The 26,600-nt window shown below is 42.8% G+C and overlaps 1 protein-coding gene across 5 annotated transcripts in view; it reads left to right on the top strand.

Moving 5' to 3' along the window:
• Positions 1 to 26,600, top strand: part of LOC141148207 (uncharacterized) — a 186,511-nt gene that overhangs the window by 14,009 nt on the left and 145,902 nt on the right. For 4 of the 5 annotated variants that reach the window (XM_073635435.1, XM_073635438.1, XM_073635439.1 and 1 more), the window contains exons 3-6: positions 3,957 to 4,181; positions 4,312 to 4,342; positions 12,773 to 12,902; positions 20,077 to 23,749. In XM_073635435.1, the coding sequence (XP_073491536.1) occupies positions 3,957 to 4,181; positions 4,312 to 4,342; positions 12,773 to 12,902; positions 20,077 to 20,139 (449 nt within the window). In that variant the 3' untranslated portion in view covers positions 20,140 to 23,749. Of the gene's footprint in view, positions 1 to 3,956; positions 4,182 to 4,311; positions 4,343 to 12,772; positions 12,903 to 20,076; positions 23,750 to 26,600 lie in introns of those variants that run through there. The other variant, XM_073635436.1, reaches the window with a different exon arrangement.

Below are 26,600 nucleotides of genomic sequence, written 5' to 3'. Positions count from 1 at the left end.
TTGACTTTAAGCATTATTAAAATCACTGCTCCTGAAAAAACGGCCATTTTTAAAACTTTTTTTGCATTGATCCATGTCCCCTGGGGCAGGACCCAGGTCCCCAAACCCTTTTTATGACAATAACTTGCATGTAAACCTTTAAAATTAGCACTTTTGATTATTCATGTTCGTGTCCCTTAGACTTTAACGGTGTTCGCGTGTTCGAACAAACTTTTTTCCTGTTCTCATGTTCTGGTGCGAACCGAACAGGGGGGTGTTCAGGTCATCCCTAATCTTCACACCAGAATGTATTTTGAACACTAAATTTTCTGAACCCTTGGGCCCTGAAGAAGGTATAGGACCATCTGATATCGGAAACGCGTCGGGCATTTGGGCATTCAAATTGCATGCACTTTTTACAATACATTGGTTTGTCATATGTAGCACATGTTGTGCATCCTTTTATATGTGGTCTTTTGTATTTGTGTTTTAATTCATTATATTAAAGATTTATTTTTTATAATTTTTTGAGTTGGTGGTCCATTTAAAGTCCCAAGTAGGGGGCATTTATTTCCATGTCCATCTTGCCCAACAGCCTCATGCACAGACGAATCGAAGGACCTTCTTCCCCCTTGACCTTCTGAACCAGCTCCACTATAGAGATGACCTTTAAGGGAGGTAGAATTACCCTTTCTTGGGTTGTGTCCAAGACCAGACCCAGATACGTTAAGACCTGAGCTGGATGAAGGGCTGACTTGTCCATATTTAGAACCCAGTCTAGGAACGTTAGGAAACGGACCGTAGTCGTAATGTTTTCTACCAAGGTGGAGTAAGCTTGGTCCCTTAACAGAAGGTCGTCCAGATATCCTACCACCGAGATCTTCCGAGACCTTAGGAATGCCAACACTGGGGCCAGAACCTTTGTGACTAACCGAGGGGCCATGGCTAGACTGAATAAAAGTGCCACAAATTGGAAAAGATACCCCTCTACTGCAAATCACAGGAATCTTTGATGCGGACCGAAAATTGGTATATGCAGATATGCGCTTTGATGTCTATGGACGCCATAAAATCTCCTTTTCTCAAGGATGCGATTACTGAACGAACTGACTCCATTCGGAAGGTTTGGACGTTTACAAAGGAATTGAGGGATTTGAGGTCCAAGATGGGCCTTACCTCTCCGTTCGGCTTCGGTACTGTAAATAGGTTCGAGAAGAACACCTTGAATCTTTCTTTTTGTGGAACCTCGATAATTACCTTCTGCCTTTCCAGCTGTTCTAAAGCTAGGAATAGGCCCCTCTTTTTCCCCGGGTCTGATGGGACTCTGGATACCAAATATCGAGTTGGGGGAAAATCCCAAAACTCTATTTTGTAACCCTGAGATTTGGTGGAAATAACCCATCTGTCCTGAACCAATTTTCCCCAAGCATCTGCGAACCACCGCAGTCTGCCCCCCACCCGCAAGAGTGGGGGTGCCCCTTCACAAGGAAGACTTGGAATTGGCCTTGGCTGGTTTCTGGGTCCAGGGTCTTTTTTGACCTTGAGGCTTCTTAAAGGTAGGTGGCTGAGGCCGTCGATATCTCTTAGGGGAAGAGGCACTTGGCCCAGGAGTGTTGGGAATCTTAACCACTTCCAGCCCACGGACGTCATATGATGTCCTGAGCTTTGAGCAGGTATATCTGAATGATGCCTGTAGTTACAGACATCATTCAGATATTGCCGGTTTCAGCCGGCGAATCTCTACACCATAGGAATGATCATAGCGGCCGCTCCGCCGCTTGATCGTTCCTATGGGAGGCGAGAGGGGATGTCCCCCCCTCCTGCCACCCTCCGGTGCTTGCTCCGACTCACCGTTACGATCGGTGAGGCGGAGAGTGGATCCGCCGGTGCCGGATGTAGATCATAGAGATTTCCGGCGGACCAGATGGTCCCCGGAGTCTCTATGATCGTCGGAGGCCAGGCGCGATGTTATGACGTCACGCCCGGCCTCTCCATTCAAAAAAACGGCGCCGCTTCGGCTGGGAAGCGGCGATCGTTTTATTTTTTTATTAATTTCAGGCTTCCCAGCCTAGTGGTGAGATATGGGGTCTTATTGACCCCATATATCACTATTAAGAGCACCTGACATGTCATATTGCTATTACAAGGGATGTTTACATTCCTTGTAATAGGAATAAAAGTGATCAATTTTTTTTTTTTCAAAAAAGTGTCAGAATAAAAAAAAAATAAATATAATTAACAATAAAAAAAAAAAATTTTAAAGCGCCGCTGTCCCCGTGTGCTCGCACGCAGAAGCGAACGCATACGTAAGTCCCGCCCACATAAGAAAACAGTGTTCAAACCATACATGTGAGGTATCGCCGCGAACGTTGGAGCGAGAGCAATAATTTTGGCCTTAGACCTCCTCTGTAACTCAAAACATGTAACCAGTAAAAAAATTTCAAGCGTCGCCTATGGGGATTTTTAAGTACCGAACATTGGCGCCATTCCACGAGCGTGTGCAATTTTGGAGCGTGACATGTTAGGTATCTATTTACTCAGCGTAACTTCATCTTTCACAAAATGCAAAAACATTGGGCTAACTTTACTGTTTTGTTTTTTTTTTTAAACACAAAACCGTTTTTTTCCCCAAAAAAACGCGTTTGAAAAATTCCTGCGCAAATACTGTGTGAGATAAAAAAGTTGCAACAACCGCCATTGTATTCTCTAGGGTCTTTGCTAAAAAACATATATAATGTTTGGGGGTTCTATGTAATTTTCTAGCAAAAAAATGATGATTTTTGCTCATGTAGGAGCAAAGTGTCAGAATTGGCCCGGTATTGAAGTGGTTAAAGGAAGGCTGCTTACTCCTTCTTTTAACCGTAAGGAAGGAACTTTTCTCTCCTGAGATTTTTTGGATATATTTATCCAAATCTTCCCCAAATAGACGCTCACCGTGAAAAGGAAAAGTAGCCTCTTGCATGGCGTCTTGGCCGACCAATTCTTCAACCACAGTACTCTGCGCATATGGATTGAGAGTAGCGCAAAACGAGACATCTGCTGGATCGAGTCCTTTAATGCGTCTACCACAAAACACAAAGCGCGAGGAAGTTCGGACAGTTCGTCAGAAACTTCCTCTTGAACAGGCAGATTCCTGACCAATTTTTAAAAACGGTCCTTCAATGCCTGACAAATACCGATAGCCGCAACTGCCGGTTGTACTGCTGACCTGGCTACCGCAAAGGAAGATTTTAGTAAGGATTCCAGTTTTTTAAAAAAAATGCAATGTCTAAGAGGGAGAGCGTCCCCAGTCAGCTCCTGCGGGTGATTCCTCCCCCTCCCTCTACTCGCTGACACTGTATAATACGAGCGCTCACACAACCATGGCCGTCCAATCTGCTCCTTCCCCTGCATCCTCGTTGGCAGGGAGAAGAGGGAGTTGCAGGAAGGACTCCACAAGGACTCTCAGTTACTGAAAAAACAGACTGATTTCTCCCGTCCTTAGGACAGAAGAACCAGCCTGTAAATTCCAAGAGATGCCAGACCAGCGCTGTCAATAGCGGGGCAGGACAGCAAGAGGAGGCTGGGGAACTCCGCAGTGGCAGAACACCAGGGCCCGGTGGCAAAACAACCTTTGCAACCCTGATAGTTCTCCCACTGCTTTGGATCCTTATATTTTCTTGGTATGCTGGTTACATATATCTCTTATTTTCTGCCACCCTGGGGGGGGGCCCAATACAATAGGAAGGGAGCTCACTGCAGAACATGTGAAAGGGCCATTGTGGGATCACAGTAAATTATATATATATAATTGCATTTTATAGTTTCCCCCCTACTTTTGTCTCTGTCCCCCCATGTGCCCCCCTAAATATGAAAGCTGGAGATGCCACTGAGTTTCCACTGAGTTTAAACCGAGCATAATCTAACAGGTGACACCTACTGCTCAGAATTCCCCCCATGTGCAGCTGAATAATGGAAATTCCTTTTTTTCCTTCAAGGAAAGCAGAATGTTGTTGTGGTGATTGACGATCTGGAGAAAAGTAATGACAATGAGAAGAGAAGAATTATAGAGGCACAAAGAGACCTGAGTGACTATGCCCGAGATGTATTCCTCTTCACACAGGAAGATAAAAATCACACGGAAAAACCTTTGAAGAAAATAGAAAATGAAAAAATGCAAAAGAACCTGAAAATTTTAAAGAAGTGCATTAAGAAAGCAAGATGTGAGTAAATTTATATACAATGCACCCCTCCTCCACACAAAGTTCACATACTATATGCCTTATACATGTGTATGTACTATTTATGAACAATATGTGTAATAAAACTCACCTATTTTTATTTTCATTTTAGGGACCAAAAATAAGTACGCCATCTGTAAAAGGTAAGGTTAGCTGACTGTCAGAATGGAGCGAGTGTTATTATTACCTGTCATGCCCGGTTGACCTGAATTCTTATGACTGGGGGTTAAAGCCCATCTCCAACTTCATACAAAACTTAAAAACTTACTCAAATAAAGTAAAAACAAATTCAGCTCCGGCTGCAACGCACCCCCTATCTTCTCTGCATGAATTATTTTCCAATGCTAAATGTTCCCAGTCTTCCTAGTGTTTAATGACACCCATCATTACAGCGCATCCGGAAAGTGTTTACAGCCTTATTCCAAAATGGATTAAATTTTATTATTTCCCTCAAAATTCTGCAACGTGAAAGACATTTGTTTGAAATCTTTGCAATTTTATTAAAAATAAAAAATGAAAAAATCCTGTGTACATAAGTGTTCACAGCCTGTGCCATGACACTCAAAGTTGAGCTCAGGTGCATCCTGTTTTTACTGATCATCCCTGAGATATTTCTACAACTTTGATTGGAGTCCACTTGTGGTAAATTCAGTGGATTGGATATGATTTGGAATGGCACACACCTGTCTATATAAGGTCCCACAGGTAACAGTGCATATCAGAGCACAAACCAAGCCATGAAGTCCAAGGAATTGTCTGTAGACCTCCGAGATGGGATTGTATTGAGGTACAGATCCTGGGAAAGGGTACAGAAAGATCTCTGCAGCATTGAAGGTCCCAAATGGAAGATGTTTGTAACCACCAGAACTCTTCCTACAGCGGGCCGCCCGGCCAAACTGAGTGATCAGGGAGAAGGGCCTTAGTCAGGGAGGTGACCAAGAGCCTGATGGTCACTCTGACAGAGCTCCAGCATTTCTCTGTGGAGAGAGAACTTTCCAGAAGAACAACCATCTCTGCAGCACTCCACCAATCAGGCCCACATGGTAGAGTGCCCCGACGGAAGACATTCCTCAGTAAAAGGCACATGACAGCCTGCCTAGAGTTTGCCAAAAGGCACCTGAAGGACTCTCAGCCCATGAGAAACAAAATTCTCTAGTCTGATGAAGCAAAGATTTAAATCCCGTTGGTCTGAATGGCAAGTGTCATGTCTGGAGGAAACCAGGCACCGCTCATAACCTGGTCACTACTATCCCTACAGTAAAGCATGGTGGTGGAAGCATCATGCTGTGGGGATGTTTTTCAGCAGCATAAACTGTCAGACCAGTCAGGATTGAGGTAAAGATGAATGCAGTAATGTACAGAGACATCCTTGATGAAAACATGCTCCAGAGAGCTCTGGACCTCAGACTGGGGCGAAGGTTCAACTTCCAACAGGACAATGAACCTTAGTACACAGCCTAAATAACAAAAGAGTGGCTACAGGGCAACTCTGTGAATGTCCATGAGTGGCCCAGCCAGAGCTCAGACTGGAACCTGATTGATCATCTCTGGAGAGATCTGAAAATGGCTGTGCACCGATGCTCCTCATCCAACCTGACGGAGCTCGAGAGGTCCTGCAAAGAAGAACAGGAGAAAATACCACAAATAGGAGTGCCAAGCTTGTAGCATCATACTCAAAAAGACTTGAGGCTGTAATTGGTGCCAAAGAAGCTTCACCAAAGTATTGAGCAAAGGCTGTGATACTTATGTACATGGGAGGAGCCTGTGATACTTATGTACATGGGAGGAGTCTGTGATACTTATATATATGGGATTTTTTTTTTCTTTTAAAAAAATGTGCAAATATTTCAAACAAACTTCTTTCACATTGTCATTATGGGGTATTTTTTGTAGAATGTTGAGGAAAATAATGAATTTAAGCCATTTAGGAATAAGGCTGTAACATAACAAAATGTGAAAAAGTGAAGCGTTGTGAATACTTTCCAGATGCACTGCATTTAACCGCTTCCCATCCCGCTCATAGACATATGAGGTCTGCAGGTGGGATCTCCCATCCTGGGCGGGCGTCGTATCCTCGGCTTCCCGGCGGTCTAGGGGGCGGTGTGCGCGCGCTCACGCTGCGTCACTCGGGAGCCAATTCGCATGCCTAGCGGCCACGATGGCCACCTGGCACGCGCGATTGCCAGTCACAGAATAGGAACGTGGATCTGTGTGTGTAAACATGTCCTGTCAGGGGAGAGGAGACTGATCGTGTGTTCCTTGTACACCGATCGGTCACCTCCCCCAGTCAGTCCCCTCCACTCACAGTTAGAATCACTCCCCTAGGTAACACATTTAACCCCTTGATTGCCCCTTAGTGGTTAACCCCTTCCCTGCCAGTGACATTTACACAGTAATCAGTGCATTTTATAGCACTGATTGCTGAATAAATGTCAATGGTCCCAAAATAGTGTCAAAAGTGTCCAATGTGTCCGCCATAATATCACAGTCCTGACAAAAACCACAGATTGCCGCAATTACTAGTAAAAAAAAAAAAATTATAATAAAAATGTCATAAATCTATCCCCTATTTTGTAGACGCTATAAATTTTGCGCAAACCAATCAATATACACTCATTGCGATTTTTTTTTTTTTACCAAAAATATGTAGAAGAATACATATCGGCCTAAACTGATGAATAAATTTGTTTTTGTTTTTTAAATTGGGATATTTATTATAGCAAAAATTTAGAAATATTGTGTTTTTCTCAAAAGTATCGCTTTGTTTATAGCGAAAAAAATTAAAAACACAGAGGTGATCAAACACCACCAAAAGAAACCTCTATTTGTGGGGGAAAAATTATTTTCATATGGGTACAGTGTTGCATGATGGCGCAATTGTCATTCAAAATGTTACAGCGCTGAAACGTGAAATATGGCCTGGGCAGGAAGGGGGTGAAAATGCCCCTTATTGAAGTGGTTAACCCACTCCCTCTGATCCCAGGGCATTAAGGATCTGCCTCTTGGGGGTACATTATCCTGCCAACCTGGGCTCACAGGAGAATGCAGCCAGACCAGTGCCATGCCATTGCACCACCAGTGTCCACCACTGATAACAGAAAAAAAGAGATACAGTACGTTTGGCATCCCAAAACCATACAAAAGACCCGTGGAACAAAGGGTATGTACAAACATTTTTGAAAAAAAAAGAGGTGCAGGGTACTCCAAAGAGGGATGGAGGCAGGCGTGTGGAGGAAGGTAAATAAAAAAGGTATGATTTGTCAGCACCCGGGACAAGGCGAGTCATTTACACCGACTAACCCATGGACTTTTAATATTACCTGAGTCCCTCCCACTAGTTCTGCTGCGACAGATTATTAAGGGCTCCTCATCATTCACAGCCTTAGCCTCTGATTGGCTGCTCGCAGCCCCACAGCCTTTTATGATTGGTCGAGTCTGAGTGATAGCTCTTTGAATACGGTATTCAAAGAGCTATCTCAGATTCAACCAATAAAAGGCTACAGGCTTTTTATTGACAGCATACAGTGGGGGGCAGTGAGCAGAATAACGCAGGGGGGGCAGTGGAGAGGGGGGATGCAACCAGGTGGGGAGGAGGACAGAGCCAGGTAAACATAGGAGATAAGGGGATGCAGTCAGATTGAGGGGAGAACAGAGCCAGGTGAACAGAGGATGAGATACAGTCAGGTGGAAGGGAGGAAAGAGCCAGGTGGAGAGAGGAGAGGAGGGGATGCAGCCAGATGGAGGGGAGGATGGAGACAAATGAACAGAGGAGAGGAGAGGATGAAGCCAGGTGGAGGGGGGGTGGTGCCTGGTGGACAGGGGAGAGGAGAGGATGCAGGCAAGTGGAGGGGAGGACAGAGACAGATGAAAATAAGAGAGGAGGGGATGCAGCCAGGTGGAGGGGAGGACAGAGCCTGGTGGACAGAGGAGAGGAGAGGAGGGGATGCCTTCAGATGGAGGGGAGGATGGAGCTAGGTGAACAGAGGAGGGGATGAAGTCAGGTGGAAGGGAGCATGGAGCCAGGTGGACAGAGGAGAGGAGGGGATAGAGTCAGGTGGAGGGGAGGAAAGAGGCAGATGAAACAGCAAGGTGGGGAGGAGGACAGAGCTAGATGAACAGAGGAGAGGAAGGGATTCAGCCAGTTGGATGGGAAGATGATATCTGGTCGAAAGAGGAGAGGAGGGGATGCAGTCAGGTGGAGGGGAGGACGAAGCCAGATGAACAGAGAAGAGCAGGGGATGAAGCCAGGTGGAGGAGAGGATGGAGCCAGATGAACAGAGGAGAGGAGGGGATGCAGCCAGTTGGAGGAGAGGATGGAGCCAGATGAACAGAGGAGAGGAGAGGATGAAGCCAGGTGGAGGGGGGGTGGCGCCTGGTGGACAGGGGAGAGGAGGGGATGCAGGCAAGTGGAGGGGAGGATAGAGCCTGGTGGACAGAGGAGGGGAGGGGATGCAGCCAGGTGGAGGGGAGGATAGAGCCTGGCGGACATGGGAGATGAGGAGATGCAGCCATGTTCCCTGGCACCACTCACCTGGCAGGGATCTTTTTGTCTTCCATGCTCTGCGGTGACAGACAAGGAGATCCTGAGCAGAGGCCCAGACAGCAAGCGGCTGCACTGACTGCGATCACCCACATGCCAACCAACTCTCCACCGTCACATGTGACCAGTTTGGCCAATCACAGGGCGCCCATCACTGAGCTTAGACAACCAAGGAGGCTCAGGCTGCTAATGGATGAAGAGGGACGATTGGAGCACAGTCAGTGCAAGGAGTGACAAGCTGATGCTCAGAGTGAGCAACCAGCACACTTGGGAGTCGGGACCGTGGGCATAGCTCCCAACTGTCCCTGATTTTGAGGGACTGTCCCTGATTTGGAGCAATGTCCCTCTGTCCCTCATTCCTCCTCATTTGTCCCTCATGTTGGTCTGATCTATATAGTTGTATATAAAATGCACTTTTTATCTTTCAAAAAGTGTTTCCCAGTGCTAAACCTTTCATCCAAAATGTAAATTGCTGCATTTGTAAATTTCAAAAGCCAATATAAAGGAATAGTAGAGGTAAAAAAAAGCCCTAGTGGCTTTAACTAATCTTTATTTTAGGTTTATTATCCTTTAAGAGGGCGTGTCCTATGCCTACATGCTTTTGCTAGTAGGTGTTCCTCATTCCCATCTCAAAAAGTGGGAAGGTATGCGTGGGCATAGGACTTTTCTGTGCCTTTCTAGATGTTGCACCCGGGAGGTCTAATGGCACTTGTTCTGAAGGGCTCAGATACTGTGTATTTCTGTTTGGAAACCAGCATGGAACCACAGGACTCAGCAACAGAAATATGTGGTGGACTGGCAAAATATGAATTTTAAATGAGGTCACATAGTATGAAACTGCGCATACCACTTTATTAGGCGTAAAAAAAGGAATTCACAATCTATTTGTAATAAACAGAGCAGTATTACAGAGGGACCCACCGCAGGTTCTAAAGTGTCATGACTTAAACTTAGCCCCAGCCCGATGTGTTTGGTCGTAGGAAAGTGTTCTGAAGGGTATCAGGTGGTCTTCCTATGACAAAACGCATCACTACAAGGCTAAGCTGATCATGCTCCAGGACTCACTGTGGGTTCCTCTGTATCACTACTATTCATTACAAATATAAAGTATTGTGAGTACAGTCGACCGCCTGAAATTCGGAGGGTTACGTTCATAAAGCACCCGCGAATTGTGAAAAACCGCAAATTTTGGATGTGGACTATTTTTAAACTACTTCTGGTGCTTATATTCATTGCCAGAATCCTTAGAAGGTGCAGGACATTTGGGCAGCATCTTAGGGCTTTAAGAAGAACAAAACGAAAACCACCAGAACACTCAGCAACATACGCAAGATACATGTGGTAAACTGTTATGATCGGAGAATGCTGGGCTGCATCTGCCGGGGAGGAAAAATCCGCGAACAACCGAGGCCGCGAACTCTGAACCACGACTATGCGGGGGGTAAAGTGTAAAGTGTTACAGTATTCGCGGTTTCACACTATGTTGCATTTATGATTCATCGTTTGCCTATCCAACACATATTCCTGTTGGCCCTGTGGTTCTGTGCAGGGTCCAAACAGAACTGCACAGTGTCCAAGCCTTTCAGAACCAGCGCCATTAGACCACCAATATTTTGGGGTAAGAGGATGCTGTTTTATGTGGTGGAGGAATCACATATTTATCATGAAGGAATCTGACAGCTCACTGAAGAGTTTTAAGCATTGGTGCACATATTGTGGTGTTTGTGCAACGCGGCAATGAACTTTATTATTTGTTGACACAAGATATGAACTTTATTGATTGAAATATAAATTTATTTATTTGCATGTTTGCACCTGTATAACATACACCTTACAATATCTGTGCATGATTTATTCACTTACAATGTGACTTGCACAGAAACAAATTCCAGCCATCGTTTTAAAACCAGATAAAAAGGTTGCCATCTCTCGTTCCACCAGTTCTGAGCCATCACCAATTCCCCATGGACAGGGCTGGTGCAAGGATTTTTGACACCCTAGGCGAAACCTAATTTTGACTCCACCCCCTTTGCTCCGCCCATGTATACCCCCCCCCCATTTTAATGAAGCGCCCATCAATGTAGCCTCACCAGCGTCCATCAATTGCAGCCTCACCAGCGCCCATCAATTGCAGCCTCACCAGCACCCATCAAATGCAGCCTACCAGTGGCCATCAATGAATGTTTGCTTGCTTCCATTCACTCGGGAGTCGGGACGCAGTCCTCCACTGCCGACACTATGTGCGAATGGAGCGGCGGCTGACTGCTGATGCTGAGACTTAGTTACTTGCTGCAGAAAGAAGAGAGTAGGAACACCAGTAGTTGGGCTCCCTAGGCAGCAGTGTGCCCTAGGCGGCTGCCTAGTTTGCCTAGTGGTAGCACCGGCCCTGCCCATGGACCGCCAGATAGTCACTGAGGCCACCTACACATGCAGCAAAAAAAAAAGAAAGGGGAAAGACATGTAAAGAATCAACTATTTAGGACTGTACCAAGCCTTTCAAAAATAAGATTAAAAAAATAAAAAGAAATAACCATAGGTTTTTATAGATTAAAAAAATAAAAATGGTATAATGTAGTAAAAGAGGAAAACCTCTATATTACAAGACTAAATTATTCAAGGGTTTCAAGAAAGAAAAAAAACAAAACATAAAATAAAATGTCCATGTAAACCACTTCAATACCGGGCACTTTCATCACCTTCCTTCCCAGAACAATTTTCAGCTTTCATTGCTGTCACATTTTGAATGACAATTGCACCGTCATGTAACACTGTACCCAAATTATATTTTTATCATTTTTTTCACATAAATAGAGCTTTCTTTTGGTGGTATGTAATCACCGCTGGGGTTTTTATTTTTTACACTAAAAATAAAAAAATACCGAACATTTTCCCAAAAAATGCATTTTTCTTAGTTTCTGTAATAAAATTTTGCAAATAAGTAATTTCTCTTGATAAATTTTGACCAAAAATTATGCTGCTACATTTCTTTGATAAAGAAAAACCAAATCAGTGTTTATTTGGTGTTGGCAGTGATGGGGGACAGACAGAGGTTTTATGGGGACACTGACATATGTATGGGGTGCTTGGTGTACTATTTGTGGGGTGATCTGTAACAGCTCTCTGTGTAAAATCATCCTCACACAGAGAGCTGTCACAGATCTGCACTGAACTTGTTCTCTCTGATTTCAATGTACAAATACCGTACTGGTGACTCCACAATAGGGATAAAACTTTTCCGCGACAGGGGATTTAATAAGACACGCGGCCATTCACTAAAATTAGATGAAAAGTGGTTTAACATTAAACTGCGTAGAGGGTTCTTTATTGTAAGAGTGGCAAGGATGTGGAATTCCCTTACACAGGCGGTGGTCTCAGCGGAGAGCATTGATAATTAAAAAAAAACTATAATGCCGCGTACACATGAGCGGACTTTATGGCAGACTTTGCCCGGCGGACTTGATTTGGTCGGACAATTCGATAGTGTGTGGGCTCCAGCGGACTTTGTTTTCTCAAAAGTTGGACGGACTTAGATTTGAAACCGCCGTCTGTATGCTAGTTCGACGGACAAAAAGCCACGCTAGGGCAGCTAATGGCTACTGGCTATGAACTTCCTTGTTTTAGTCCAGTCGTACGTCATCACGTACGAATTCGACAGATTTTGGTGGATTGTGTGTAGGCAAGTCCGTTCATTCAGAAAGTCCGCCGTAAAGTACATCGAAAAGTCCGCTGGGCAAAGTCTGCCGTAAAGTCCGCTCGTGTGTACGCGGCATTAGATAAGCACCTGAACGACTGCAACATACAGGGATATACAATGTAATACTGACATAAAATCACACACATTGACTGGACTTGATGGACTTTTTTCAACCTCGCCTACTATGTAACTATGTAACTAAATGGGGCTTCCCCACAAAACTACTGTTATCATGGCAGGTCAAAACTCTCCCTATCCCAGCCCATGGTATCCATTGCTCCTGTCTATTTTTGCAGGATGTTATTGACTGTTCTCTGTTGTTTTCTCATGTTCATCCAGACCTCCAACTTCCAACTTTGGTTTCTACGCGTCTACAGACGTACCAGGATTCTTCACACTGTCCTCCATGCTCTTCCTCAGAAATTTCCCCTTTTTTAGGACCCTCCAAACAATGTCTGAATCTCCAAAGGTACTGCTTCTTTTTATTATGACACATGAGCACAAACTTCAGCACATACATGCTCCCATATTATGACCTTTTAAAGTTGTATAAATAAATGCCAAAGGAGTAGGTGACCCTTACAAAAGGTCAGTGTACTCTCTAAAAGGAGGAAGTGTATTCTCTAAAAGTAGATTTTTTTTGTTCCCTTTGCCTCTACTAAACACCCATAATTGAAAGTTAAAAACTTTCCCCATGTCTATATGGTCAGATTCCACCACAAAAAATGTGGAGTCCTTGTAGCACTTAAAAAGACCATATTCTTCAAAAAAAATTGAGATAACGGAAAATTGAATGACAAATACTTACTGTAATTTTCCTTTCCTGATGAGCTCCATGGCAGCACAGCTGGGTATAGGCTCTGCCCCCCATGCCTCCAGGACCTAACTCATATAAATTTGAGCTAACCTACAGCCTCAGCATTCTGTAATTAGTCCTACCAAGCTGGGTGGAATCTTTGTCATTCAATGTTCCGTTTTCCTGACGGCTCCATGTCAGCACAGCTGGGAACTAACTAGCCACACAGGGGAGGGATAATTCTACTCACTCCTCAATTATGGCTAAAGACAGAAGCCAGGATGCCTCTGCCAAACTTGACTGCCATTAAGGCTGCTTCTATACAGGATTTAGCCATGAACGTTGTCAGAATGTTAATACGGAAATATTAAAATAATATTATATTTATGAAATTATGCAAAATCTATGTTTTGGGAGATTTTAAATTTTTCCACAAATCAAACAAATTAATTCAAGTTTGTTTATCTGTGCTATTTTGAAGACAAGTGACACAACGATATGCCAAAAAAAAAGAATATTTATTAACTAAATGGAGTGATAGTATGGGTGATGAATGGCAAATGAGAGGCACCAACATCCCTGTAGTGAATGTCAGAAAAGAGGAATTATTTGGCTGGACTTTGGGGGTGCCAACAAAAAAAGGGGAAAGTCATACAATGCTGGACAGTAATCCCCCGTACACACGATAGGATTTTCCAATGGAAAATGTGTGATAGGACCTTGTTGTTGGAAATTCCGACCGTGTGTGGGCTCCATCACACATTTTTCATCGAAATTTCCGACACACAAAGTTTGAGAGCTTGCTATAAAAGGAGGAGAAGGGGAGGGGAGGGCAGAAGGGAAGAGGGGATGGAAGGGGAAGAAGGAAGGTGGGTGTTGCAGTGGGAGGATGCAAGGTGAATGGGGAGGGTTGTTGAAGAGTATGAGAAAAGGTGAATAAGAAATTAGAGAAAAAACGGACATAGATCAAAGACAAAAGGTGATGAGACTGTGTACAGACTAGTGTGGAATGATTAGTACGTATCCAAAGGAAATGAAGTTTACTTACATTCATAGGGACAGTAAATATGAAGGGGCCAAAAGGTGCCAGGATTTGCAGACCAAAGTCTATTGGGGAGATGTATAAAAGATAATTATAAGGTAAAAAAATTGATTTTTTAGAAAAAATATACTGGAAGGACAAGGCTATATGAATTAAGATAAAAGTACAAGAAGAGATGGAAAAAGAACATAGTTCATATTATAAACTTATATAAAGATAAATAGGTCATCTTATATATGAAGGTGACTAAAGCCTGCTGCAGGTCACCTGCCCCCCCTCAAATATGGGGGGGTAAAGTTTCCAATACAGGCGGCAGCAGGTAAAGAAATATATAGATAATTAAATGGGTAAACTAAGATCTAAAGAATGGTAATGGTCATAAACCAGAAGATAGGAGATGAAGGAAAAAAGGTTTCATATAGAACTGTACCTTGTGTATGACATATTTCCAGCATGGCTAACCTTTGAAGTGTCTGACAATGTAGTGTGGTATACAGGCACTATATATAGACAGGTGAGTGTCATGTAATTAGCGCCTGACGTCACGCAAGGGCCGCCGGCGCCTACACCGCATGGCGCATGTGCGAAACGTCACAGAGGTGAAAAAAGGTCAAGATACTACAGTCCCCATGCTGCAGCGCGGTCCAGGGGTGGGGAGGGAGACTAAAAATTCAGTGTAAAATAATATCAGGTATATTTGGTGATAATATAAATACTGATATACTTTCAAATATCAAAGATATGTGATGATACAGATGATAATCACATTTATACACAGAATGATTATCACTACCGAAAAAGTAATAATATAGTAATGTACCATCGTCCTATCAATTCAAGAGAGAAAAGGCAGAAAGTTTGAGGCAACTTTGGACTTTCATGGTACGGTAAGGACTCACATGCACAGATATATAGAAAAATATTAATTTATTAGGACAAAACAGAGTTAAAAATAGTCCTTTGAAGTGAAGATACAATATACACAGATTTTGATCTCTGTAAGAAAGAACTGCAGGAGCAGACGTGTATCCATCCACGTGGAGGGGATCAGATATTCGTCCCTTGTCAGTTCAACCTCTACATGTTTCGCGGTGGGACCACTTCTTCAGGAGCATATTTCAGAGTTTATGTGTGAATATCTCTACAAAGAACAAACATATATATGTACAATTCAACAGAGTAAAGTCAAAATATAAACATACAGTAAAAGTTGCAGAGGTTTTGAACAAAACATGGAATCACACTCTATCTGTCATAGGGGTGAACCACTTGAAATATCAAGCAACCTGGATCCATAATATCTGTCATAAAATTCAACCCTATACATGTGTCCCAAAAAATACAGGAAGGACATATGGAGCTTACCAGCGCAGGACTGACACAAACCAAACGGACATATCAGGTCCCGAAGGGGCAATTTACTGGGTGTGGGAGCCAGGTCACAGTACAAAAGATAAAATAAACTGTCAAGGGTAGAAAGATATATATATATATATATATATATATATATATATATATATATATATATATATTTATACATATCTACATATATATATATATATATTTATACATATCTATATATATATATATATATATATATATATATATATATATATATATATATATATATATACATATATATATATATATATATATATATATATATATATATATATATATATATATATATATATATATATATATATATATATATATACATATATATAACTACTAGTGCAACATAACATAATTGCTACTACAGTGCGATGCAAATCGTATGATCAATGCAGGGTAAGCCGCACCTAAGACACTATATATTAAATGTACATCTGGGTAATACTCACCAATTATATGTTTATCATAAGGTAGGATGAATGGCGATGAGGCCTGAGGGGCGGGGGTCTCAAAAGATGGAACTCAAGACCATGAAGCTGGTGAGGGGGTACTGTATAAAGCAATATCCATACATTGGTTTTGGGAACACTATAATCAATTGTGTATAGACACAACTGATACTGCTATTAAAAATATGAGATGGTTAATCAAGACACTCACTCTGCTAAAATAGTAAAGGTATGAACAAACGTGTCATCATTTAGACCGAAGGGTCAATCAAAAGCAGGTGAAGGTGGATTCACATTAGTCAGGCTTAACCATAGCCCAATATCCCTGGGGATCAATAGAATATGGAGGGTTAGACATAGTAAACCAGTGGAGCTTGTAGCGAATTGCACATAACACAAGCATCCAGAAGGTGCTTACCTCACTCCAGACTTCAAGTTGGTTAAACCGCCATCATCAGCACCATTATACAGCCACATAGTGGGAAAAATCTCCCATTATATAGGCCTGGCACCCATCCGTGTGGTGTCATAGAACAGTGCGCTGGCGCCGGCCAATTACATCACCGGACACGGTCTCGGACTGCGCATGCGCACATGCATGCGCATTACTGCAATAACGGCACATAGAGCCAGAGAGATTTGTCCCCATAAATAAAATAATAATAAAAAATATGTGAACGCTAGTTTAATAATAATTTTTCTAATCTTATCATTATCATTGTAAACTTTTTTACCTACTTATCTACAGGTTTAATTTACCTCATTCCCCCTATGCTGTGTCTCTATATGGCTTGGAGTTTGTTGCTTCTTGCAGTACTGGTCCCTGCCACTGGGTGTCTTCTCTATTCTGGGGGATGGTCTCCTGTCCTATGGTCGTTCCCAGTCTATTCCACTATTGGTGCTGTTGGACGCCAGTCTTTGTTGAGGACAGGCGAATGTCATCCAGAGAGGAATCTCTCTGGCTCTATGTGCCGTTTTTGCGGTACTGCGCATTCACAGTCTGAGACAGTCTCCGGTGATGTCATAGGCCGGCGCCAGCACGCCGTGCTATGACACCACACGGATAGGAGCCAGGCCTATATAATGGGAGCTTTTTCCCATTATGTGGCTGTACGATGCCGCTGATGATGGCAGTTTAACCAACTTGAAGTCTGGAGTGAGGTAAGCACCTTCTGGATGCTTGTGTTATGTGCAATTCGCTACATGCTCCACTGGTTTTGGCCTAGGCACATATATATGTAGTGTTTACTTACTGTATCTCTCTCCAAAGCCCTAAGTCCCGTGTCTTTCTGCTGTTTTGTTCTTCTGTTATCAGCATGATAACTTCTGACAAGTTCTCATTCAACTGAGATAAAACCAGCCTGAAATTTGTGTCGGGTGGACGCTATAAATAGATTAGCAGAGAGCGTGTCTTGTCACAGCACAGCTCTGCGAGTTTCTTCATTCTTCTGCCAATGTGGAGGGTGGGTGTGTGACTTTCCTCCAATCAGCTGTCACACAGTGTATGCCAGGAATCCAGTCCCAGTGCTGGATGAGGAGGTAAAAATTCTAAACCAATGTTAGAATTCCAAAGAATATATACAGCTGAAGACAGCAGATATACATGTAAAACTTATGTAGGATGATTTGTTTAATCTCTGTGTATCATCTGAGGCTGTTCGCTTCACTGAGTATAGGAGAGGGTTTACATCCACTTAAACACCTCTCTCCTAGCGGACCAGTCTGATGCCCACCAGATTGTGGAGGCCCATCACCAATTCTTTGAACATGATTTACCTGATATAGAGCACTTTATACTTTGAAACACTTATAAAGCCTATATGTGTGGTATATTAATTAAACTCAGCTCCTATGTGAAAGTGCACAGATCCCTCCAGATTGATAACATTCTAAATTCAATTAGAACCAAAGAGGAACAAAACCCAACTGTTTAATTATCCTCCTCTATAAAGGAAGATAGAACTGAGAAAGACACTTTTGTATCAATATGAAATTAACCTGAAACATACCAAGGCTAACTTCTACAGTCTTAGTAATAAAGCAGATGCCATGCTAGCTAAAAAACTAAAAATAAATCCCAATGAACCAAACAGAATATCAACTATACAACTTCCAACCACTGGTGAAAACCTAGTAAATCCTCAAGATATTGCTTAATGCCTTAAAAGATTACTACCAACCATTGTATGACCAACAAATTGACCAATCTACCTTGCAACCAACTATCCCTATTATTGAAGCTTCTTAAAGGCCTCTAACCTTCCAACACTAAACTCTGAACAGCTTGAGGGATTATCTCATCTGTTTACAACACAGGAAATCCAAATCATCAATAAATCACTACTGAACCATACGCCCCCTGGCTGTAATGGTTTCGCAAATAAATATTACAAATCTCTTATTGATTTAGCCTCTCCTCATTTAGCATCTATCTTCAATCTAGCTGCATCCTCTGGTTCGTTCTCTAATTAGAGGTTGCAAGCTGTTATTATCACTATTCCTAAACCAGGCAAGGATGTTTCCCTCACCATCAATTACAGGCCCAACTCTTTACACAACACTAATATCTTTGTTAAAGTTCTAACATGGAGGTTATTACTGATTCTTCCACAGCTGATAAAACCTGACCAGTTGGGCTTCATCAGGGGTAGACAAGCACCTACTGAAACTAGAAGGCTAATTTCCCTCATTAAAAGCTTAGCACTCTGGAAAACACCTTCTCTGCTTCTTTCTTGAGATGCTTCTTTCTTTCAGTAGAATCACCTGGGGATTCATAAAGAGGTTCCTCCAAAAATGTGCTATTAGTCGGTGGCTGCTTTCTACTATTATGTCACTACATTCCTGTCCCCCAGCAAGGGTCCTCACATCAGGCATGCTCTCTGAAGGCCTTTATATTACAAATGGAACCAGGCAATGGTGTCCCTTATCACCTAAAATATTTACCTTGATTGTAGAGCCTCTAGCAGAGTGGATTAGGAATAACCTTAGCATTTCAGGCATTACTTTGCACAAAACTGCACATAAAAGATGTTTATATGTAGACTCTTGTACTACACCAATTTGACTGGATATAAGCTCATTTTCAAACATTCTAATTCTATTTGATCTCACCTACCTACTTATACAACTATTATTCTTAAAGCGGAGTTCCACCCCCATTCTTTTTTTTTTAAAGTCACCCCTTCTACTGATATTAATCAAATTCTCTAATAGATGTTCTTACTAAATCCGCAGTTCCATCTTGATTGTGGGCATGTGAAGCCCACTAGTGGTCTTTTCCGGGATATGGTGCTGCTAGCTACCCAGCTTGGACCACCTGATCTCGCACATGCACATTACACACAGGGTGCAGAGTGGTGATTGTCTTGGGTTGCCATCACAACAGGCAGCCCACTGACTTCTGGGAATGATGTCACACATTTCCCAGGAGCAGAGGCGCTGCAGGAAATGACCTACATTGCTGCGGCCTCCGAAAGAGCAAGAATACACAAGACACCCGAGCAACAAGCTAAACAGAGTAAGAAAAAAAAATTATCTAAATGTTATTCAACTTGTAGGACTATACCTGTTGAGACAAAGATTAAATGCATCTTGATGGGACGCAATGTGCAAGGATGAGGACAATTGTGGGTGCTCACTCAGGTTGAACTGGATGGACTTGTGTCTTTATTCAACCTTACTAACTATGCAACTATGTAAATTATGGGTGGAAATCTGCTTTAAGTAGCAGAAATGCTGCAAAAACGCCAGTAATGGATTGGCACATCACTCATCCAACCAGAGGGTGAGTAACGCCATGGAAACAGATGGATATTTCTCTGCCGTATACAGGAAATAGCAATGTGCCAATAACAGGATCGCCATTGTGCCATGGCCTTTATATTTATTTTCACACCCAGGTAGGGTTATAAACTCATTCTAACTTTTGAGAAATGTAACACTCTGATTTTCTGTTCTGCAGGATCATGGAGCTGTTAAGAAGAATACACAGACCACTATTGATTCCCTGAAATTGAAACATTAATTATGGATTACTGTAATACTTTTGACACTCAGCACCTCTGGGTGTGGGCTTCAGATTGTATCTTGTTCATAAAATCTTTAACAGGCGTCTTGGTATACACATGTGACCAACTTTATGTGACTTCCTGAATAAAATTTATGTGTACCAACTGGGTTAAATGTTGAATGGAAAATAATCAGTAAGCTATTCCTTCCAATGGGATCTTAGCAATCTCACAAATATACTTAAACTTAATTTTGTAGGTATGATGGAAAAAAAGCTTTGTTTTTAAGAGATTATGTAGATAAATCATAACCCAATAAAAGATTTCCACTCACACTATGTGCTAGTACCAATTGTAAAAGTTTGTATTCCCTGTCACTTTCTGCCTCAGTGACATTGGTCTCCAGGACAAATAGAGAGGGTGAATGCAACAAGAGGAATCAATGAAAATCTGGGAGGGGGTCTAACTCTTCTCTACTCCATCCCAAAAAAACATTGTTCCATATTTAAAAAGTGTTTAGAAACAACAGCTGATGGGGACAAAAGAGCCAATAACCCCTGATGAAGGGTGGTTTAATTGTTTTTTGTCAAAAAAAGAACATCCTTCCCATATCGGTGGACAGAGACTTTGCCAGGTATTTTTTTAAAACACGGGTAACTCTCATTCTTGACAAGGAGGCCTATAATGCAGGGATGTCAAGATTACTGTCAGATCGCTGTACTTATCTGCCTTAAAAAGGGAATCCCACTGCAAGTTATAAAAAAGAACTTGTTGCACTAGTGGAGGAAGGCTTTCAGAAGAAGGTCATTTCTAAAAAAGATAAGGCCTTTCTCATTCCGGTAGCACCGAGGGTTCCTATAATATACTATTTACCGAAGGTGCACAAGGATTCTGTTTGCCCCCCTGGGAGACTAATCGTTAGTGGCATTGATTCGGTAACTTCCAGGTTGGGCAAATATATTGATCACTTTTTGCAACCTTTGGTCATTAAGACACCCTCTTATTTGAGAGATTCTACCCAGGTAATCAATCTATTTCAACATTTTGAATGGAAGGACACCTATATACTTGCTACTGCGGACGTCTCCTCCTTGTATACCGTGATTTCGCATCAACACGGGAGGGAAGCAGTGGATCATTTTCTAAGACAGGATACTCTTCACGTCCGTCAAAGACATTTCATTTTGAAGCTTCTTGATTATGCCATGGAGCGTAACTATTTTTGGCATAACGGCTCCTATTATGTTCAGAATAGAGGGGGGGCCATGGGGGCTAAATTTGCCTCAAGCATGGCCAACCTTTTTATGGCAAAGTGGGAGGAGGATGTCATCTATCACGAGTCCAGGTCAGAGCTGGTACTCTGGAAAAGATATATAGATGACATCCTCCTCCTATGGGATGGCAGTTTAGAATCACACAGGGACGGATCGTGACATCAACCTATTTGAAAGAGACGGACCGCAACGGTTTCATTCACACCAAGAGCTGTCACCATCAGGCTTGGTTGGAATCGATTCCTAAAAGCCAGTTTCTGAGGTTGAGGCGGAACTGCACCAATGTGGATGATTTTGACAGAGAAGCCTCTATCCTCAGAGGACGGTTCCTTGAAAAAGGCTACAGTGCAAATCAACTAGATGCTGCACTTGGTCTGGCTAGAAACGAAGAAGAGGGATGATCTGCTGGTGGTTAGGCCAAAAATACAGGATGATTCTTTCAAATTTTCCTTTGTTACTGGCTATTCCAACCATCATCATGATATAAAAAAAAAATACAGAAACATTGGAAAGTCCTACGAGGTGATCAGGTTTTGGGTTCTATTATACCCGAGCTACCACAGGTAGTCTATCGGGGAGTTCCTCAATTGAGACTACAGGTGGCTCCGAATATAATTGATCCTCCAAAAAAGGTTTCTTTTTTCCAAAGCATGGGAGGTTTTTATCCATGCAGGAGATGTCCCATTTGTAAGTTGAACACCAATAGGAGTAGGAGAACAGATTCCTTCCAATTAACTTCCACTCAGGAGATTTTTCCAATCAAACCCTTTATCACGTGCACCACAAAATATGTGGTTTACGTGATTAGGTGTCCATGTGGTATACAGTATATAGGATGAACGAAGCGCATGCTCCATATTAGACTTAGTGAGCATGTGGCCAATATTAGACGTGGCTTTCCAAAACATAGCTTATCCAAGCATTATGCTTTGAAGCATGACTGCAACCCAGAGGGTACCAGTTTTTTGGGTATAGATAAATTTTGTGGGCATTCGAGAGGTAGTCATATGGATAGGGAGGTTTCATGTCTAGAAAAGAAATGGATCTACCAAGTTCAGACCTATGCTCCCTTTGGTATGAATATCGAGTGGGACATTAAGGCATTTATTAACAATAGATAGATACTTTTTTGTCACATGTTGATGTGCGTTATCTCTGCCCTTTCGATGTTCATCTTAGGGTTACTTATTGGATTGTTATATTTTTCCTGGTTTTATCTGATTATTCATTTTCTGTTAGGTTTATAGGTTATTAGTATATTTTTATAATTGATGAGAGTCTGTGCTGTTTGATATGATACATGTATTATGCTTGTCTATTGTTTTACTGCCACAAGAGGTCGCCACTCCTTGACGTTCACACACACTTATAGTCCCTCTCCCCATATAAACATCCTATGTGGGCTTTATATTTTACAAAAATGATAAACCTCTTCCCATATAATTATTTCATTTAGGCTTTGTATTTAAATAATGAACCTATTTGCATTTTTGTAATTTTAAAATTTCTGGGGTTATTTGGGTTATTTAGCCTAATTTTATTATTGTTTTTCACGTCGGTTGCGTTCCGGTATGGGGGAGGTGTTTACTTCCCTTATCCTGAAAGTACAACGTTATTTATCATTTTATATCCCCCCTTTTCCCCTTTTTGGTCCAAGGAGCTTCTTGGGCTATGGCTGACTATCATTTCCGGTTCAAGAATGCTCATCCCTAATCCACTTCTTATGTGAAATGTTGTCCATTGGACGAAGGTTCGACACTTCTGTCCTGGTGGTACGCACACAACTTCCGGGTGGGCGGTGCATGGACCGGAGGTTTATTACTTCCGACCTGTGCATCTCATACAACGTGCTTCAGTGCGTCTCATTGGTTGGGAAATGACTACTTCTGCCTGATAGAACGCACACATTTCCTGTGAGAAATGTTGTCCAATGGACGGAGGTTCGTTGCTTCCATCTGGTGGAATGCACACAACTTCCAGGTGAGCGGTGCATGGGTCGGGGGATTATCACTTCCGTCCTGTGCATCACATGCAATGTGCTTTGGTGCGTCTCATTGGTTGGAAGATGATCACTTCCGCCTGATGGAACGCATACAATATCCGGCCTTACAGTTAGATCCACTCCTTAAAAATCACAGCGTCACGTGTCGTCACCACGCCCCTGAGGACACACGTCTGTTATGAAACGTCGGACCGAATGAGGGACGAGTGACGTATTGTGAACAGAGGAGTGGTCGCCGTCTTGTTGGTAGGAAGAGCTGGACGCTTTCCTTTTTGCTTATGCTTGCTTTTCATTCATTTAATGTGAGTTGTATACCTAGCCCTTTGTGAAATAAATTGCAATTTTTATGGATGTTTGCGCAATGAGATTATTCTTTCATCTCCCCATATGTAACCATTGAGTTGTTCCTGTGGAGTTTATTTCCCAGCCAGGGTTGGAAAAACAGTCATCTCTGTGAATGAATGAATAATTTGTAGAGCGCTGCAAATGCCAATTGAATCGCCTCAAGGCGCTAGATGCATTCTCTGTTGTTGGCTTCTTAGAAAAGGAAGGTCTTTAGTTTTTTCCTGAAGGCCTGGTGGTTTGCTTCCATGCGGATGTTGGTTGGAAGAGCATTCCATACTGTCTCTGGTGGGTCTGTGAAAGAGGATTCCTTGCCCAACTAGAGGACCTTTCGATGAATAGTAATTGTGGAACTGGCTCTTCAGACATTTGCTCAATGTGTATATTCTATACACTGGCGGTAAGAGTCAGTCTTATTGGGTGTCGGTGATGGTTCTCCTATTTTCCTATCTCATTGGAGGTTTCTGGATGGACTGCAATCTTTTATGTTATCGATTGTATTTTTTATACATATGTTCTATTGCCATTATTATTTAGCGCTACACCTATACCCTCTATTTTTTGTCATTGTATCCAGCAATATTGTGTTATTGTGCTTTTGTGATATTCTGTTTAATTTGGAGTGCAGCAAATTTTCTCTTATTTTCTATGGGTAACCGTTTGTATTTTGTTCTTGTAGAAAGGCACCAAACCCTCAGTTCTAAACAATCAATGGCAACTTGACATGGGCTAAACACCCTCCCCCCCCCCCGGTTCGCTTCGCAGCATAACTTTCAAACATTGCAAACGTTCAGAGCCAAATAACAAACCCCACTGAAGTCTATGGGACCTGAACTGGAAAAATCAAAAGTGCCCATTTTGAAGGCTTATATGCAAGTAATTGGGCATACAATGGTTATAGGGGTCCGGGTACTGGCCTGGGGGACATGTATCAATGAAAAACAAGTTTGTAAAAAACATAATTTTTAAATGAGCAGTGATTTACTGATGCTTAAAGTGAAACCATAAAAAAGATAAAACCAATAAAAATGAAAAAAAAATATATAAATAAATAAATTAAATATAGTGCCTGGTGGGTCCCCTTAGTCTGCCTGTAAAGTGGCACATCTGTACCATGTATAGAGCCCACTGTAGCAATAATGACATTTACAGGGATGAGCGAACGGTTCGGTCCGAGCATGAGTGCAGGCTGAACATTTGCTTTTTCGGCTGCTCAACGAACACCCAAATTTGCAGGGTGTTTGCCCCGACGAACACCCTGTAATGCACTGAGCGCTGCACAGTGCATTCTGCGCAGTGTAAGCTGGTTGTTAAGGAGCGGGACCAGGAAGCCGGCTGCCGCGTCCTTAACAACCGATGAGTCCTTAGCTGTCAATAGTTTTCCCGCTGACAGCTGAATTTTAAAAAAAGTGCCAGTAAAAAAAAAAATTAAGAAAAGAAAGGTGTGCCCCCCCAAGTCCATACCAGGCCCTTGGGGTCTGGTTTGGATTTTAACCACTTGTCGACTGGGTCATAGCCGAATGATGGCTACAGCGCGGTCAGTTCTGGGAGGGCGTCAACGGACATCCTCCTGATCTTGCGCGCAAGTGTCCGTGCTCCCTGGGTTCAACGGACCTGGCGCATCATAAATCACAGTAAAGGGCCAATGACAGCAGGCCTTTACCACATAATTCCTCCGTCCAATGACGGAGCGATCGCAATGTAAACAATCTGGGTCATGCAGGGGTTCAGCTCTCTCCTTACACCGATACAGCATGCGAGCAGAGGAGAGAGATGGAGTGAAGCACAGAAAGTCTAAATTAATTTTTACTGTGCTTCACAGTACCCTAAAGCACCCATCGGTGCCACATCAGTGCCCCCTGTGCCACTACAGTGCTACATCAGTGCCCCGTGTGCCACTACAGTGCTACATCAGTGCCCCCTGTGCCACTACAGTGCCCATCAGTGCCCATTGTGCCACTACAGTGTCCATCAGTACCACAGTGCCACACCAGTGCCCCCTTTGCCACTACAGTGCCCATCAGTGCCACAGCAGTGCCCCCTGTGCCACTACAAAGCCCATCAGTGCCACATTAGTACCTCCTGTGCCACTACAGTGCTATTCAGTGTCGGGAGGAGGGATGTGCTGACGTCACCGCGTTGTTTACGATCCCAGAAGGATGGGTGGTTCATGCAGGCCGGCTGGATTTTTACAAATGATTTTTATCATCTCCTAATTGTAAGTGCATTACCTTCTTATGAATAAAGTTGTATTAGGTTTTACACTATGGTGAGTTTTTTCTTTTTGGGTCACCCTGGCATTCATGTCCACTGAATATGGAGCTAACCTTATTTCAATCCTAAGAGAGTCTAAGATCACCTGCTTTGCTTTATTGGAATAAGCCCTCTTTGTAAGCTGACATCAGATTCCCTCCTGGGATAAAGGCCTTGGCTGGGCAGTAGCCATAAGCCTTCATTTTCTTTTTGCATATAAGTGCCACATCAGTGCTCCCTGTGCCACTACAGTGCCCATCAGTGCTCCCTGTGCCACTACAGTGCCCATCAGTGCCCCCTGTGCCACTACAGTGCCCATCAGTGCCACATCAGTGCCCCCTGTGCCACTGCAGTGCCAATCAGTGATCTACAGTGCCACTACAGTGCTCATCAGTGCCACTACAGTGCTTTACAGTGCTCATCAGTGCCACTACAGTGCCACATCAGTGCCACTACAGTGCTCATCAGTGCCATTATAGTGCCACATCAGTGCTCATATTTTCCATCCGTGCCACTACATTGCCACATCAGTGTCACTACAGTGCTCATATGTGCCTCTACAGTGCTGATCTGTGCCATCAGTGCCACTACATTGCTCTACAGTGCA

Source organism: Aquarana catesbeiana, linkage group LG06 (genome assembly GCF_042186555.1).
Source record: "Aquarana catesbeiana isolate 2022-GZ linkage group LG06, ASM4218655v1, whole genome shotgun sequence".
Taxonomy (NCBI): Eukaryota; Metazoa; Chordata; class Amphibia; order Anura; family Ranidae; genus Aquarana; species Aquarana catesbeiana.
The sequence above is the reverse complement of the archived record's forward strand: the minus strand, read 5'-3'. Positions and strand labels throughout refer to the sequence as shown.